This window comes from Bubalus kerabau, chromosome 6, assembly GCF_029407905.1.
Source record: "Bubalus kerabau isolate K-KA32 ecotype Philippines breed swamp buffalo chromosome 6, PCC_UOA_SB_1v2, whole genome shotgun sequence".
Lineage (NCBI taxonomy): Eukaryota > Metazoa > Chordata > Mammalia > Artiodactyla > Bovidae > Bubalus > Bubalus kerabau.
Window position 1 is genome coordinate 23,854,317 of NC_073629.1, and position 18,013 is coordinate 23,872,329.

General features: G+C 40.0%; 1 protein-coding gene across 4 annotated transcripts in view; it reads right to left on the bottom strand.

The window, feature by feature from the left end:
- PDE4DIP (phosphodiesterase 4D interacting protein) overlaps window positions 1-18,013 on the bottom strand; it is a 238,489-nt gene that overhangs the window by 97,860 nt on the left and 122,616 nt on the right. For all 4 annotated transcript variants that reach the window (XM_055584577.1, XM_055584581.1, XM_055584583.1 and 1 more), the window contains 4 exons: window positions 16,286-16,362; window positions 13,624-13,747; window positions 13,263-13,438; window positions 8,351-8,468 (listed from right to left, as the gene is read on the bottom strand). In XM_055584577.1, the coding sequence (XP_055440552.1) occupies window positions 8,351-8,468; window positions 13,263-13,438; window positions 13,624-13,747; window positions 16,286-16,362 (495 nt within the window). The remainder of the gene's footprint in view (window positions 1-8,350; window positions 8,469-13,262; window positions 13,439-13,623; window positions 13,748-16,285; window positions 16,363-18,013) is intronic.

Below are 18,013 nucleotides of genomic sequence, written 5' to 3' on the forward strand. Positions count from 1 at the left end.
TGTCTGGAAGACACCAACATTGAATGACGATTTATAAATGAGTCTCTAGCTTCAATTTCATCAGCTTAAGAAGGGGATACTGAAAAACTGCTCTAAAAAAAAAAAAAAATCTCTTTACATGAAGTTGGCTGGAGCTGCCTGAGCTGCTAATCCCTGAAAGGTTTTCAGTCTCTGCCTTGAGCATTTAGAGTGCATTCTTGTCTTAACCTTCTACACCAGATGTCTCCATGGTAACACTGGAATGTTAGCTATTTTAGGAAATCTGCCTCACTGCATGCAGTGATATTTACATTAGGTTCCAAACAAGGCATAAATGTAATGGCTCGAGTGTCTGCTGCTTTGTGTGAGGAGGAAGGTCCTGATGGCTTAATGGATGACTCCCCTACGTCTGTTGTCCTGTGTCATTTTTTAGGCCAACCACAGTGTAATCATACATTAAAAATGGTGTTTATATAATACTGGTGGGGGGAAATGCAGAGGAGAAAAAAAGAAACAAAGCAAGAATTTCTCCAGATATTCCTTTGCAAGGATATTATCTCGCCTCCTGCCTTCATACCCTTCAGGTCTGGTTTCATTTTAAAAGTTCTTTTAAATAAAGCTTCTACCATTCCACAGAAAGGGGCTACCCTGATGGCTCAGCAGGTAAAGAATCCACCTGCAATGCAGGAGACATGGATTCAATGCTAGGTCATGGAAGATCCCCTGGAAGAGTAAATGGCAACCCATTCTAGTATCCTTGCCTGAAAAATCCCATGGACACAGGAGTCTGGCAGGCTATAGTCCAAAGGGTCACAAAGAGTCGGATGCGACTGAGCAGGCACATTGGATTCTGAAGAAGAGAATAATATCAATAACTAGAACAACTAACGGCTTTCGCCTGCAACTTTGTGGATACCTTCACTAAGGAAGAGAAAAACACTTTGTAAACTGCACTTTATTAGGTTTTCTGAGTCCCTAGTAAGAAAGATGTAGACCAGTTGCTGTAGCCTGACAGCTCCATCATGAAGCTCCTGAGCACCGTGGTCATAACATGTTGTTGATCTGAATGGACATGAAGCACTGAAAGCAAACGTGGAGTGTTGCCAATCCATGGCATGTCGAGGTTGTGGCATTGTTGTTGTTGTTGTTCTATGAAGTTAATTCTATAAAAGAAGTTCATAAGTATTCTCCAGGTACACTCCAGCTAAAATGGATGCTAATAAAGAATCCACCTACCAAACTGGAGACACGGGTTCAATCCCTGGGTTGGAAAGGAGAAGAAAATGGAGACCCACTCCAGTATTCTTGCCTGGAAAATCCCATGGACAGAGGAGCCTGGGGGGCTACAGTCGGTAGGGTTGCAAAGAGTTGGACACAACTTAGAGGCAATAATAACGCACAACGTTCTGGTGGAATAAAAAAGGCAAACAGCTAGAGGGATAGTAAAATATATTAAATCAAATAATTTTTATCAAAACTGTCTTTCTTATTTGAGGAAGACTCTGAAGTAAGCTTCAGAGATTTTTTTCTCTGAAGCTCAGAGATTATTTCTCAGTCCAGACTTTCGTACTGGGATTACATGAGAAGTATAATATTTATCTACGGGAGGAGGGGTAAGATGAGTGTCTTCCATTTGAACAACTCAAACCTAGAAGTGTATGAGTTGTGAGCTGTCTTTCTTCTGCGGGCTAGGTGTGGAGTTCCCAATTGGGAGGGGCTGGGAGGAGGTGGAGGAGAAGGCGATGGCACCCGACTCCAGTACTCTTGCCTGGAAACTCCCACGGATGGAGGAGCCTGGTGGGCTGCAGTCCATGGGGTTGCGAAGAGTCAGACATGACTGAGCGTCTTCACTTTCACTTTTCACTTTCCTGCATTGGAGAAGGAGATGGCAACCCACTCCAGTGTTCTTGCCTGGAGAATCCCAGGGATGGTGGAGCCTGGTGGGCTGCCATCTATGGGGTCGCACAGAGTCAGACACGACTGAAGCGACTTAGCAGCAACAGCAGCAGCAGCAGGGAGGAGGTGGAGGAAGTGAATCACTCCTCAGAACTCAAGCTCCTTCGTTCCCTAACATCTGTAAGGGGTTTGGGGGATGGCTTTGCTGGAGATGAAAAAATTCTTCAGTCTCTGTGGAGCAGGCCCAGAGCTTAGAAATTTAACTTGTGCCTTTCACATAGTGGAGGTGTGGCTCCTGTGGTGACAGGATACAGTTTGAGTATAATATAGTAGAACTAAGATGCTGTTATTGTTAGCAAACAAGGATAACACCTGCATCAAGGGCTTCAGTTCAGTTCAGTCGCTCAGTCATGTCTGACTGTTTGCAATCCCATGGACTGCAGCATGCCAGACCTCCCTGTCCATCACCAACTCCTGGAGTTTACCCAAACTCATGTCCATTGGGTCGGTGATGCCACCCAACCATCTCATCCTCTGTTGTCCCCTTCTCTTCCCGCCTTCGATCTTTCCAGCATCAGGGCTTGGGGTGTCACAGATAAAGAGTTGTCACACATCACTATATAGGCAAAATGCTCTATAACTGTTTTATAATATTCTTTACTTTTATCTAATTCACAGAACGGGCTAGGTTGAAGCAGTTAATAGCTGCACTGAACTATGATTTTCTATCCCAAGTGCATGCATGTCCAACTTTGTGTGACTCTATGGACTGTAGCCTGCCAGGTTCCTCTGTCCATGGAATTCTCTAGGCAAAAATACTGGAGTGGATTTCTGTTTCTTCCTCCAGGGAATCTTTCCAATCCAGGGACTGAACCAGCGTCTCTTTTGACTCCTGCCTTGGCAGGCAGATTCTTTACCACTGAGGCACCTGGGAGATGACATCAATGATCTGCTCAGTCAATCCTGCATCTAAACCACCACCAGGATTGTCTTTCTATAATGCCACTTCAAAGGCTTTTATTCCCTTTGCTTATTTTTTTTTTTTAATTTTTAGTTCTTCATTACCTAGAACAGCAGTCCCCAACTTTTCTGACACCTGGGCATAATTTCGTGGAAGACAATTTTTCCATGGACTAGGGGTGGGGGAATGGTTTCAGGATGATTCAAGCTCATTACATTTATTGCACACTTTATTTCTAATCTAATTCTGCTACTGATCTGGTAGGAGGTACCATTCTGCAGCCCAGAGATTGGGAACCCTGCGCCTAGAACATGAAGCTTGACATTTATGGGACTTTCCAGCTATATATTCCATCATTCTTCAACACTTATCATATATTTGGTAACACCTGCTGCTGCTGCTAAGTCGCTTCAGTCGTGTCCGACTCTGTGCGACCCCATAGACGGCAGCCCACCAGGCTCCCCCGTCCCTGGGATTCTCCAGGCAAGAACACTGGAGTGGGTTGCCATTTCCTTCTCCAATGCATGAAAGTGAAAAGTGAAAGTGAAGTCGCTCAGTCGTGCTGACTCTAGTGACCCCATGGACTGCAGCCTACCAGGCTCCTCCATCCCTGGGATTTTCCAGGCAAGAGTACTGGAGTGGGGTGCCATTGCCTTCTCCACCAATGACTCCCAATTCCTTGAGTGTGTTCCATACCATTGTACATATTGTTCCCATGCCTAGAATGCCCTTCTCTCACTGTCTGCCTAGGGACTCAGTCTTTAAGGCCCCAGGTCCAGGCTGACTTCCAAGTGAGACTTTCTCTGACTTCCAAAGATAGAGATAATCACTTTCCTCTCTGGGTCCTCTTAGCACTATGAGTATATTTCTTATATTTCTCTCCATTTGTTATGCTGCATTTTAATACTTTGTTTATATGCCAATCACTTATTGGATTTTAAACCCTTTGAAGGCCAGGACACCCAGACCAGTGGTTCTTATCAAGAAGCCATATCCTAGAATGCGTTGAAAATTTGTAGGGTATTTCTTATTTCAATGATGAGTGGGGCTAGGGGTACAACATAACTGGCAATAGGCAGGACAGCGCCTTGTCCCCAAATCTGAATGACTTTCAAATGTTCCACTGGGCACTAATGGAAATAATCAAATTGTTTATATAATCATCTGAATCTAGGACTTAGTTCTGTTGTATATAGGAACCCAACATTAATATACTCTGAATCTTCTATGAATTAAACTGATATGTAAATTAAAGGAGGATTATGTTAGTTCTTTATTGGAAATTTTACCAAGAGCTTTTCACCTTGACATTGCCACTTGCTGTTTTTGAATTGCCAATATAACATACCTGCCTTAGACTGTATTTGAAGCTGTGACTCCACATACAAGCATCTGCTTATTTCTTTATATCCTTTAATAGATCTGTGCCTTAAAATTTACATATTAATATGACCACTGGTTTATTATAAATTAATCTTTTTTTATGTTTCATGTAGTTCAGTATCTAATTTACTGGGTTGCTTTGAGACTTAAATTGAGTTAATATATGAGGTATTTAGAGTAGCACCTGGCACACAGAAAATGCTACCATATGTGCTGATGTTATTACTATAGAAAAGTTGTTGAATATTCACTGATAAATATTTTAAATTATTCTTGGAATAGGTATTAAGAAATCCTGTGACTACTTTTAGGTCTTAATATTATAATAATCTGAATCATTACAATATGACTACATGATCCCAAGATGTTATAGAAAGTGCTTCAATATTTTTGTGTGTGTCTAGGAGACTAAAATGAGATTATGATTCTCTTTGTGACCAATTTACCCTGAAGAATTTACACTCTGCTGTGGTCTTCCTGGGGAGCAATAACACAAACTGGTAACTTTGAGTTTGGTCTTTGTCTATGAACCAGTTTTTCTATGTGCAGGGGTAACAGGTCCAAAGGGATAACTGTGACCATTAATCTCACAAATATGCTATATTTAATAATTTTATCTTTGTCTTTTGTCAGACGAAGATAGGTACAATGTGAGTCAAGTCTGCAATATCTGACTCAATGACTACGTCTTTTTTAGCTGCTACTCATTTTAAGAATAGTCTTACTCTCTTCCAGGTTGTTGACATGCATAATGAGAACAGTAGCTACCATGTTTTGAGCACTGTGGCGTGCCGCAATTCATGGGGTCACAAAGAGTCGGACAGGACTGAGTGACTGAACTGAACTGAACTGAGGCACTATAAACATATTATTTCTAATCCTTACAAAGAGATGAACATTACAGAGAAGGAAACTGTACTTGGAAGGGCTATGTAACTTGTTCAAGGCCATTCATCTAAAAAGTGTTTATATTGGAATCAAATGCCAAAACCTGAGCTCATTCTTTCATACCACTCTGCTTCCCTAATTAAAACTCAAGAGACTTCATATTAGAATTGGTTCTTGAAGGACCAAGATTATTTCTCTAAAAAGGACTTGACTGTATCCTTTCATTATGACAATCTGAACCACTTGAGCATGACTAAATAGTCCCGAGCTAAATATAGTCCCAAATTTCAAATTTCTTTCTGTTTAGGCCATAGAATATAAGACAGAAACACTGTGACCAAAACATTGTTTTCTTTTGGAACCTGGACACACTGAGACAAGTTTCAGAGGATTATCTGAATGCTCACTATAAAGCTGACTCTCTGGCCAGTCTTCTTTGGGCTGTTTAGAGATGATGATTGGGCTTCCCAGGTGGTTCAGTGGTAAAGAACCTACCCGCCTGCCAATGCAGGAGACTCGGGTTCAACTTCTGGGTCGGGAAGATCCCTTGGAGAAGGAAATGATAATATAAAATAATTCTATGCATACTGAGCACACTTGGTGCCAGTTTATTTTTTCCTTCATAAGGCACAGACCCCAAGGGAGTAACTAGAAAGTGAACTATGGGAGGCTTTCTCTCCTCCACATTTGAGAGGACTTACTATCAGAGGCCCTCTGTGGCAGAGCTTTCCATCTTGGGTATTCTGGACAACACCTAAAAAAGTGGCCCACCCCTGTGCTGAGATGTCATGCTGTCAGGTCTCAGGTGGTGGGTGGGCCAGAAGGTAGACACAGGTAATCACCTCTAACCATGACCAGCCTCAGTCACTTACTTCAGAGTAACAGAGACCCTCAATCAACTCCTATGAAACTGAGCTTTCTATGCAAAAGGTTGGGAAACACTGATTGACAGAATTCACAGCACAATGTGATCAAGTGTACAAAATGTTGGGCAATAACAATAATAAACTTTTATAGGTCCCAGCAACATTAAAGAAGCATATCAAGTTAGTACAATTTATGTGACTTGATGTATTTCTTTTCTCTGCTCACCCAATGTTATTATCCTCTAGACACTGTACTTAACTTATTCTAAGCATTCCTTTAGGACAGATTGGTAAATAATTTAGTCTCTTTGAAATTATAAATTTTCTGTTCAAGTCTGTTGCATACTGAGTTTTTAAAAACTCATACCACATCAGTTTTTAAAAACTGATACCAACTCAATTCCCCTTATTAGCATTCAAATATTGAACTACATATACTCATTTCAGTGCTTATCAAAGACACTAATGAAAATAAATATGTGTACATAAATATATCACATCAATGTGTCTGTAAATATAAAACTAGAACAATGAGAGTGATTTTATTACAGAATTTACATGAGTATTTTTCTTTGAAAGTGCTTATCTTGGGGACTACACACTTTCCCCAGTGATGCTGAACTCAGAATGTCAAAATTATAAGGATCCTTTGGAGATTACTTGGGCTAATTTTTCCCATTTTACACATATGGAGGCTGAGAAGTGATGTATCCATAGAAGTGACTATGCATAGTTAATAAAGAAAGAATCAGGACAGAAATACAATTCTTCTAATTTCCAACCAAGTTATTTCAAATTTTAAAATGTTGTGGGATCTTCCATATATTTCAATATATATGCTGCAAAAAGCCTATGAACTTTAATTTTTACTCATATCTATCAAATTACATGTAGGCACATCATTTTCTGAGTTTGTTAACCAGAGCTTTCCAACCAAAATGGATTTAGAGTCCAAGGGGTTGATACTGCAGTCAAGATAGTGATTTCTTCTGCCCTCATTGTGGTCTAAACACCCAGGCTGGCCACTTTCAAGTGACAGGCTCCATCCATTTCTGCCGCCCCTTATAAATATTATCATTTGCTACTATTTAAAACTATAATTAATGAATAAATTTATTGCAGGGTCTCAAGTTTAAAAACTGTATTTCTTTTATACTGGTCATAGCTATTGAAAACATTTTTTTGCTTATTTGAATTTTCAGATTTTATTTTATGTAATTGCTATTTATGACTTGAGTAATAAAAAAGAACAGTTGATAACGAGAAAAATGAGAAAAAGTCACTTAAGCAACTTGATTATGTTGTAAATCATGTCATTTTCTATGTTTATTATTATTAGCTATTTTTTGTCATGATATGGGAAAGGTGGAAAACACTGCTTTATACTCATTGTTAGCCCTACTCTTTTTAACCTGATTCCAACCTTTGTATATGTGACCAATAAATTAAATTGCACATTTTGCTTCATCACTGATCTAAGCTTTGTAAGAATACCTAGTAATTATTTATGTTGCTTGAGCAGAAATGGATCCTAGGGTTCCTTCATAAAGTATATTTTTAGTAAATTAAAAGTTGAATGAAGAAGAGGAGCTCCTTCTGAGGTAACCTCCAAGAATCACCATACAGATTAATGCAATTACTTTCACAGCGGTGAGGGTTCTTTGCTCAATATTAAAACCACGCTGCATTCTCTATCGCTATACATCACTCAGCGTGGCAGGCAGAATCCTGAGACGGCCCCTGTGATCATCACCTCCTGGTATCCACACCTTTGTATAATCCCCACTCCTTGAATGTGGGGAGACCTGTAACTTGCTTCTAACCAACAGAAAATGGCAAAGGTGAGAGATATCGCTACATAGTTATGCAATATTATATGGCAAAAGTGAAGGGGTGTGGCAGATGTAATTAAGATCCCTACTCAGTTGACTTTAAGTTAACCAAAAGGGATAGTACAGTGATGGTTTGACTTAATCAGGTGAACCCCTTAAAAGAGTGTTGAGAAGTAAGAGACTGTCTCTCTCCACTGCTGCTGTGAAGAAGCTAGCTGCCATAACTTCTACAGTCGCACAGCAATATTCTTCCAACAACTTGAGGGAGCTTAGAAGTGGATCCTTCCCTAAGTGAGCCTCTGGCTGAGAAAGCAGCCCAGCTGACACCTTGATTTCAGACTTGTGAGACCCTGAGCAGAAAAGTCAGCTAAGTCATGCCTGGACTCTTGACCCACAGAAACTCTGGAGTAATAAATACATGTTGTTTTGAACCACTGAGTGCAGTAATTGCTTACACAGCAATAGAAGACTAACACATTTATATGTAAAGCTGGGCTCCTAAAAGCATGAAGCAAGTGCCTCAGGACGTACAGCCCAAACCTCACCTGCACTTCCATGTCAGCTGGCTCCTCCAACAGATGTAGCAGTTGTTGTTTCTCTTGAGACAGCTGTTCTACAAGTTTCTCCTGTGCAGCCAGGCTTTGACTCAGTTCTTCAATTTTTCTGAAGCAAAGGAAAAGTAAGAACAACAATTACGGTCATGATACATTACTAACTTTATTTTTCAGCCCACTCCAAAGATAGCATGGTCTGGTACAGTAAGTTTTTACCTTTTTAAATCATTGAACTCTTTGATACTTGTCTTCAGTAAGCCATGCATTCTCTGCCCCAGCCCCCCAACATATACATAAATGAGTTTTTTGCTTATATTGTCATAATGTAAGTAAGGTTCATAGACCTCCTGAAGCCAATCCATGGATCTATAGACCATAAGTATAAAACTCTCAGAAGTTGTGGGTCTTTTTATTTGTTATTATTGTTGCAGTTAAAAACCAATTATCAAGTAACCATTATGTATACAGGCTTTCCAGGTAGCATGGTGGTAAAGAATCCACCTGCCAATGCAGGAGACAAGAGATGTGGGTTCGATCCCTGGGTAAGGAAGATCCCCTGGAGGAGGGCATGGCAACCCACTCCAGTATTCTTGCCTAAAGAATCCCTGAAGAGGAGCCTGGTGTGCTACAGTCGATGGGGTCAAAAAAGAGTCAGACATGACTGGGCACACATATACACATTATGTATATAATTCAATGCATCCCCAATGTACTGGTGATATAAAGTTGGAAAACACACAATCTCTACAGAAAGTTAAACTTTTTTTGGTGTGTGTGCCAAGAGTCTTGAGAATAGGGAGTCACAGATATATCAACAGATAGACTACAATAAGTGCTACCCTACCAGAGTATGAACCAAATAGTACAGTGAGTATTGTCATGCAGCTACAGGCAGAAAGATAAAGAAGAAGTCATTCATTTGACCTGGAGGAGCCTGAGGAAAGCTCAGGAGAAGAGATTTTGAAGACTGGATTGTTTTATAGGCTCAGAGGAAGGAGTTTAAATAAAGGAATGAAGGCATGAAGATACAAAATATATGGGGAAGAGTTACTGGCAGGCGAAAGGCTGGTGGGAAGAGACAATGGCTAGAGAAGAGGCTGGAAATTCAGACCAGAATTCAGTTGTCAAAGACTGCATGCTGTGCTGATGTATATAAACCCAGGTTCAAATCAACAGTTTTGTGCAAGGCGTATCTTGCTGTTTCTCTGTGTGTAAGTCTGAGTACTAGAGATACCTGTCCTTGGAAAACATGCTGGTAATAGATGTAAAATTTCTGATTGTGATTATTATTCCTGTGTGTGTGGCTTCCCAGGTGGCTCAGTGGTAAAGAATCTGCCTGCCAATGCAGGACATGCAGGAGATGCAGGTGTGATCCCTGGGTCAGGAAGATCCCCTGGAAAAGGGAATGGCAACCCACTCCAGTATTCTTGCCTGGAGAATCCCATGGACAGAGGAGCCTGGTGGGCTACAGTCCCAGGGGTCACAACTGAGCACGCATGCAACACAGCATATGTTAAGACAGTGATAGCACCTTGGCAGGAAAATGATATGGCCAAAAGGTTACGGGCACCAGAAAGTCAAGTAGGAATCTCATAGACAAATTGATAAATTAATTTAAGGTATGAGCATCAGCTTAGACTTGGGGATGAGAAAGAACTTTTAAAACTTAAAAATGTATATGAATGCAAGTTGCAATGATAGTTATGATGATGAATGTGGACTTCATATTAACTTCCCCATGGTATCTGTGCTAGAACATCTCTACTTTTCTTAAGCCTCAGACCTCACTATTCCCTTTGACCCTCAGTCTCTACAGATGATCTACTTTCCTACTTTACAAAGCTATTCAAGGCCATCTGACATGAACTCCCTCAATTTGTTAGGTATGTCTGTCTTTTTTTTTTTTTTTTTTCTTTTGGTTTGACAAGTGTTCACTGGAATACAGAGATGAGACCGTCTCAGGTAATCTAGCAGAGAAGATCTGAAAGAAAATACGACAACGCGCAGAAGACTGTGCGCTAATGGCTGTGCCTACAAAACAAGGGCTTCCCAGGTGGTGCAGCGCTAAAGAATGCACTTGCCAATGCAGGGGGCACAGGAGATGCGGGTTTGACCCCTGGGTCAGGAAGATGCCCTGGAGTAGGAAATAACAACCCACTCCAGTGTTCTTTCCTGGAAAATTCCATGGACAGAGCAGCCTGGAGGGCTACTGTCTATGGGGTCACAAAGAGTAGGACATGACTTAGTGACTGAGCATGCACGCATACAAAACAAGAATATAAATACTTAATTCTGTCACAAAAGCCTTCACAGAAGTAAGCATTGATGCCTTCATGAGTTTTGAAGAATGAACAAAGAGGGGAAAACACAGATGTTTCCCCACAAAGGAAGAGCATGAACGAAATTCTGGGTACCTGACATAGCACTGTATGCTTCTGGAGGTGGTGTGCCTTCAGGGTCTGGATTCCAGCAAAGCCTGAAGCCACGTTACATGACTCTCTAAATGCCAATTTCTTCCTTTATAAAGTATAATAATCCCTATCTCATGGGATTGTTAACTTTATGAGAGAATTAAACTTTATGGGAGAATTAAACAAGAATATAAAGGACTCAGCTCATTTATACAGTAAGAGCCCAGCAAACCTTAGTCATCATTGCTAGTCTGGAATCAGTGAAATGTGAAGGAGTCATGGTAAGGGGATGAGTCTGGGGGAAATCAGGGGTCAGAACATAACAGGCTTTGATGGCCACACTAAGAACAGATCTTACTTCCTAAAGATGTTGAGAACTTTCCAAACGGCTCTGCAATAATATGATCAGATTTGTGTCTCAAAAAGATCACATTGGTCATTGGTCACTGTGTGTACACTGTGTTTTTCACCTATCCAGTTAAAAACCACTTACGGCTTTTTATGCCACCGTAGCATCACGCATTGAAGGGGCTAAATATTTGTCAATTTCATTTCAAACCTGCTCTGAATGGTTAGATTGGGATGAAACGGAGAAGGGCAGGACCAGAAGGGAACATTTAAGAAGTTGCTCCAATAACCAAGACACAGCCCTGCCCTCAACAATTGCCCACTTACATTTATGAGAAAATTAAAGTTCCTTTTAAATACAAAGTCAGCACAGTCAGATGCCCTTTTCCAAATACAGCTTACCTCTCACTGGTCTCTCTCTCTATAATTGGTCCTGTAGAACTAATTATATGTCCTGAAATATGCCTGTCCCTGTGTCTCCCCTCAATGGTGTTTCCTCCTGCACAGGACATTTCCCCTCCCTAACCACTTCCTACATTGTTTCTTTCAACTCCTATTCACTCTTCAAAATCCACCTCAGATTTCACCTCCTCCAGGAAACTTTTTCTTTCTTTTTTTTTTTTTAATGTATCCTGGAAATGTTCTAGGGTTCCATCTGTTTTATTATTTTTTTAATTTAACTTAATTTTATTTTTTAACTTTACAATATTGTATTGGTTTTGACATATATCAACATTAATCCGCCACAGGTATACACATGTTTCCCATCCTGAACCCTCCTCCCTCCTCCCTTCCCATACCATCCCTCTGGGTCATCCCAGTGCACCAGGCCCAAGCATCCAGTATCGTGCATCGAACCTGGACTGGTGACTCGTTTCATATATGATATTATACATGTTTCAATGCCGTTCTCCCAAATCATCCCACCCTCTCCCTCTCCCACAGAGTCCAAAAGACTGTTCTATACATCAGTGTCTCTTTTACTGTCTCGTATACAGGGTTATTGTTACCATCTTTCTAAATTCCATATATATGTGTTAGTATACTGTATTGGTGTTTTTCTTTCTGGCTTACTTCACTCTGTAAAATAGGCTCCAGTTTCATCCACCTCATTAGAACTGATTCAAATGCATTCTTTTTAATGGCTGAGTAATACTCCATTGTGTATATGTACCACAGCTTTCTTATCCATTCATCTGCTGAGGGACATCTAGGTTGCTTCCAGGTCCTGGCTATTATAAACAGTGCTGCAATGAACATTGGGGTACACGTGTCTCTTTCCCTTCTGGTTTCCTCAGTGTGTATGTCCAGCAGTAGGATTGCTGGGTCATAAGGCGGTTCTATTTCCAGTTTTTTAAGGAATCTCCACACTGTTCTCCATAGTGGCTGAACTAGTTTGCATTCCCACCAACAGTATAAGAGGGTTCCCTTTTCTCCACACCCTCTCCAGCATTTATTGCTTATAGACTTTTGGATCGCAGCCATTCTGACTGGTGTGAAGTGGTACCTCATAGTGGTTTTGATTTGCATTTCTCTGATAATGAGTGATGTTGAGCATCTTTTCATGTGTTTGTTAGCCATCTGTATGTCTTCTTTGGAGAAATGTCTATTTAGTTCCTTGGCCCATTTTTTGATTGGGTCATTTATTTTTCTGGAATTGAGCTGTAGGAGTTGCTTGTATTCCAGTGGCACCCTGCTCTTGAGTAGATGACAATCCTATACACCCCAGAGTATCCCATGTTACTCCTACCAGAGAACTTATTAATAATGTATAACATGTGTCTTGATGACGGGAAATGGGTCTTTCCTCTCTGTAACCTGAGTGCTTAGTCCTTTGTCTGGCATACAGCAGGTGCTCAATCCATGTGAATAAGTGATAATGTCTCTTGTTCACTATCATTTGACCATTGTTCTACTTACACCTACTTAAATCTCCTGATTGCCAGCAAGTCAGTTCTGTTAATGGATACCATTAAAGACTCAACCCTAAAAAGAGATTCTTTACTTAGGGGAGCCATAAAGTCTTGGAAATGGTGAAGGCCCACCGTAAGTCCTTAAAAGGCAACAGTGTAGCTGCCATATACTCTCACAGGCTTGAAAACAGGCAAAAGACAAGTAGCAAATACAGTACCAAAGGTACCTACTTGTCCCTCTGGGCCAGGGCTTCAGTGTACTGGTCAGATTTGACCCGGTCTCCTGGTACATCTTCCCTCTCCTTGGTGACTCCCTTCAGTTTCTCTGAGAGCTCCAGGTTACACTCTTTCTCTGCTTCCACCAGAGCCGCCATCCGTGCGGCTTCATTTTTTGCTAGCCTGGACTCCTGCAAGGAGGCACAAAAAAGAATGAAAACCAAGCAGCTGCAGAGCCCCCACCTAGGTTAGGAGCCCTGAAACACAGGGACACTTAAGGACCTTAGGAAGGAAAGTAGAGAGGGAAAAGGTGAAGCCCAGGAGGCAGAGCAGTCAGGAAAGAGGTAAAAGGGGACCCGTAGCTGGGGATACTCACCTCTTGCAGAAGCTGGATCTTATTCTCCAGGAGCTCGTAAACATGCTCCGTCTCCTGCTGTCTCTCCTCAAACTGGCGCCGGAGCTCAGCTTCATTATGGCTGTTGATATTCTCTGCATCAGCGCTAAAACCACAGAACATCAGCCAGTCACAGCCAGCTATATAACTTAGCAAGTGGACCCATTCAGGCTGTTTCAGTAATTCTGAATCACACTGGTGAGAAGAAATTATTTGTGGAACAGCAATTATTCGTGGAACTGCTCATTCCAACTTTTCAGATAATCTTTTAGGAACTCTAATTTGTATTGCTTGTCAATCAGAATATAATACTTGACACCCGAGAAGCTTCACTATTGCTACAGCTTTAAGAGGAAAAGCTTTCAGTTGAAAGGCAGGCAGTCCTCAAACGGCTTAGAACTCAGCATCCATGTTCACTGCCACCTGTCCCTGGACTCTTCCATTTGGACTGCTCTCCCAGAGTCCTTTGCTCATTCCTTGATTTCTCGCTATTTGAATTTAGAGTGTTCCTTCCATTTAGGTTGCTGGAACAGAATATCCATTTGGACAGCCATAGAAAGGCTCTTGTCCTTTCTAGCCAGTAACCTGTAGACTGTCCTGAGTCTGGGCTACCTACCCAGAGTTCTATCCAGTTTCCCCATGGTCCCATGCAGAAAGTGGACATTTAATCTATGGAAGATCAGGGTTCTGGGCCAGCTTTGCTTCTCTGATGTCCTGAGGAATGAATGTCCAGGCACTAGCACGAAGCGGGTAAGGTGTCACCAGCTTATTTATAGCTGACAACAGCTGCCCTTAGATGTCTGAGGATTAGTGAAGGCAGTATCAGGTGCTGAATGATCTTAATTCCGGTTTGATTTTATTCCTGTTTTAAGCCATTTGTTGAGAACCACTGACCATCTTCTTGTTTTCAGGGTAGAGAGAACAATACTGAACCTTCACAGGCTCATGATAAATCAAAGGTGCTCTGTCCAAGCCCAGGAGTATTTTAATATTAGGCCCAAGAGGTTGTGTCCATGGCAACTAAATGGAGCTTCCTTAAAGATTATAGAATTCCTTGGTCGAAGTGGACACTACTCAGGACTGTCCTGGAAACTATATTTATCTTGAGTTCATGTCATTGTACAGCCTTTTGGGAATAGAAGGGTCTTTGTTGTACAAGTGATACCAGTCAAGAGAATAACCTAAGACCCCCTCTAAACAGGCAGACCTCAGGAATAATCAACTTTTACTTTGACTCCATATTCCTTGATAAATGTAATAGACAACAGCAAAGTACAATATCGTAAGATTGAAGTTACACATTTTCTGAGTAACTCAGTTAGCCAGGAATGCCTGATTTAATAGGCTACAGCTGTTGTGAAGGCAGAAATGCCTTGAACTTGATGCCAGACGTTGTGGGTTCTGCCACTCATCTGCAAAGACTTTAACACTCTGTACCTTAGCTTTCTCATTTCTAAAAATAGGATAATGCCACCTAATAAAAGGCTGAAATGATAATTAAAAATACACTATACAAATCTCAAAATTTATAACTCAATTGGTATTTCACATTTTCCTAAAATCTATAAGCTCATTTAATGCTTTAGTAAGTAATTGAGTAATATCAGCATACTGTGTACAGCTGAGTTTGAGTATTCTAATATTAGTTTGAGTATTCTAATATTACTGGACTATTAATAAGTATCAAGAAATACTGTAGAGATAGAAGGAATGCCAGATCAGATTGAATATATACTGATTGTAGGACATAATCTGAAAATTATTTTTAGTAAAAATTTCAGTAACATTTGTCATTTAAAACTAAGGGGTTTTTAATTATAAAGGTAACCATGCTAATAATATTGGTATATAAAAATAATCAAGTCTTCTCCCTATCACAAATTCCAGTCTCACTCTCTTGATGAAAGCAATGTTAAAGTGTTTGGCATGTAACCCTGCAGTTTTTTCTATGCATACTCAACCAAGCACATGTACACACAGGTTGTTTGTCTTTAACCAAAGGGGCTTATATTCTAGTATCACTCAGCACTTCGCCCCTTACTTAGTGTATCAGGGACTTCCCACCAGGATAATAATATATAGACCCAATTCATTTTTGATGACTGTATAATATTCCATAGTATGTTTATATTGAAATGTTTTCAACCATTGTCCTATTGATGGATAGTTTTAATTTTTTTTGACATTACAAAAAAATGATGTGGTTAATATCCTTATATATTTATCCTTTTATGCTCATACTTTTATTTATAATGAATAGATTCCCTTTAGGAATTATTTGATCAAAGAAAGTATTAGTTTTTTACTTTCATAAGTAGTACTACATTCCAAAAATTTTACCACAATTTGCATTCTCCCCAGCAGTATATGAGAGTACCCATTTCCCCCGAATTCTGTGTCAACCCTGGATGCTCTTTGTAGATTATTGACTAGGAAGTTTATAGGCTTAGGTTTGATGACATTATAATCTACTTCAATGTCACTCAGACTTTCAGAGAGCCTGGAAAAGAAGGCCCCTTGTTTCAACTCCTGAATTGGATACAGCACTCAAATGCCAGAATTAAGGTTAAAGAATTTGGTTACAGCTAAATGAGCCAGACTCTGGAAAGAACCAAGAGTTCAACTAGTTCAAACGGCAACTCACCACGTTTTATCCAGATGCTGTCTCTTGTCCTGGAGTTCTCGTTTCAGGCTCTCTACTTCAACCTTCAACTCGATGTTCTGAAAAGCAAACAGGCATTAATTATCATTAACTGCCATAGACACCTGGTTAGACAGAGAAAGATGTATATTATATGATACCAATTATATGTGGAGAAGGAAATGGCAACCCACTCCAGTATTCTTTTCTGGAGAATCCCATGGACAAGAGCCTGGTGGGCTCCAGTCCATGGGGTTGCAAAGAGTCGGACACAACTTGAGCGACTAACATACACATATGTGGAATATAAAATATGACACAAATGAACTTATTTACAAAACAGAAACAGACTCACAGACATAGAAAACAAACTTATGATTACCAACGTGGAGGTGGGAAGTATGGGATTAGAAGTATGGGATTAACAAATACATACCACTATACACACACATATCTGAATCACTTTGCTATACATCTGAAACTAACACAATATTGTAAATAACTAAGTAATTTTTTTTTAATTTGCTATTATTACTTACAAAAACAATAGTTTTCCCTTCCTGACTGGGATAGCTGAAGTTCTCAGCCATAATCACATATTAAATTAATAATATGCCATACAAAGGAAAGAAAATAATGACACCAAAGGTGGAATATCCTGGGCACCTGCACACAAACAGATATTCAATCTAAACACTCTTCTGCTAAGTAAGTAGAAAAGAGGAATGAAAAGGAGGGTAAAAAAAAATAAATACAGTTACTTCTCTAGGTTTTATCATTTTATCTATCCAAGCAAACAGACAATAAAGTTTATGAGCCTCATACAGAACTGCTAAAACAGTCTCATCTTACAAGATTAGATCGTAAATCTTTAATTCTGGTGGATAATAATCAATTATTCTGGTGGATCAAGGTAATTTCACGGTAATTTTAAAATCTACCACATGGAAATGTAAGTACATTCCAATTTACAACATTAAATTTTAACCCTCTGTAACCATTCTCTTCAGAAAAATTCCTGCATAGTTAATCACATTTCTCCATTCTCCATTAGTAAATATTCAAATGTAAACTGTTAAATTCTGTATACAGCTGAAGAGAATCTGAATTTAACTGTATTTGCTTATCTTATCACCAAATTTTGTCAGCTCTTTGTCAAGATACCTATGCAAATGTATGTACTCAAGAAAGAGTGGCTGGGGAGGAGAGACTCTCTCTCTTTCTACATGTCCCCAGAAGAGTATGGGGCTTCCCTTGTGGTTCTGCTGGTAAAGAATCTGCCTATAATGCTGGAGACCGGGGTTCAACCCCTGGGTTGGAAAGATCCCCTGAGAAGGGAAAGGAAACCCATTCCGGTATTCTGGCCTGGAGAATTAGTATCTAGAACTAGAGTACTGGGCTAACAATGAGTTTACAGATTAACTGTATTTAGTTAGATTTTCTCTGTGTTGGTAGCTTGTTTCAGGAAACATCACTTGACTGGAATCTTAACACCAATCCATGTTAAATACAAAATTCTCCTGAACTGATTTCCATTCTTGGTGTTTACTACAAAGTTCAATATACAATTAGGTTAAAAAAAAAAAAAAAAAAAAGAGTAATCAATTATCTGACTCCTTTCCAAGAATTTTTTAAAAAAAGATTATCCTTTTATTTGACATACCATACCTTCCCCCCCTCCCCCGCCTTCCAGTTCTATTGAGATATATTTGACATACACCACTGTATAAG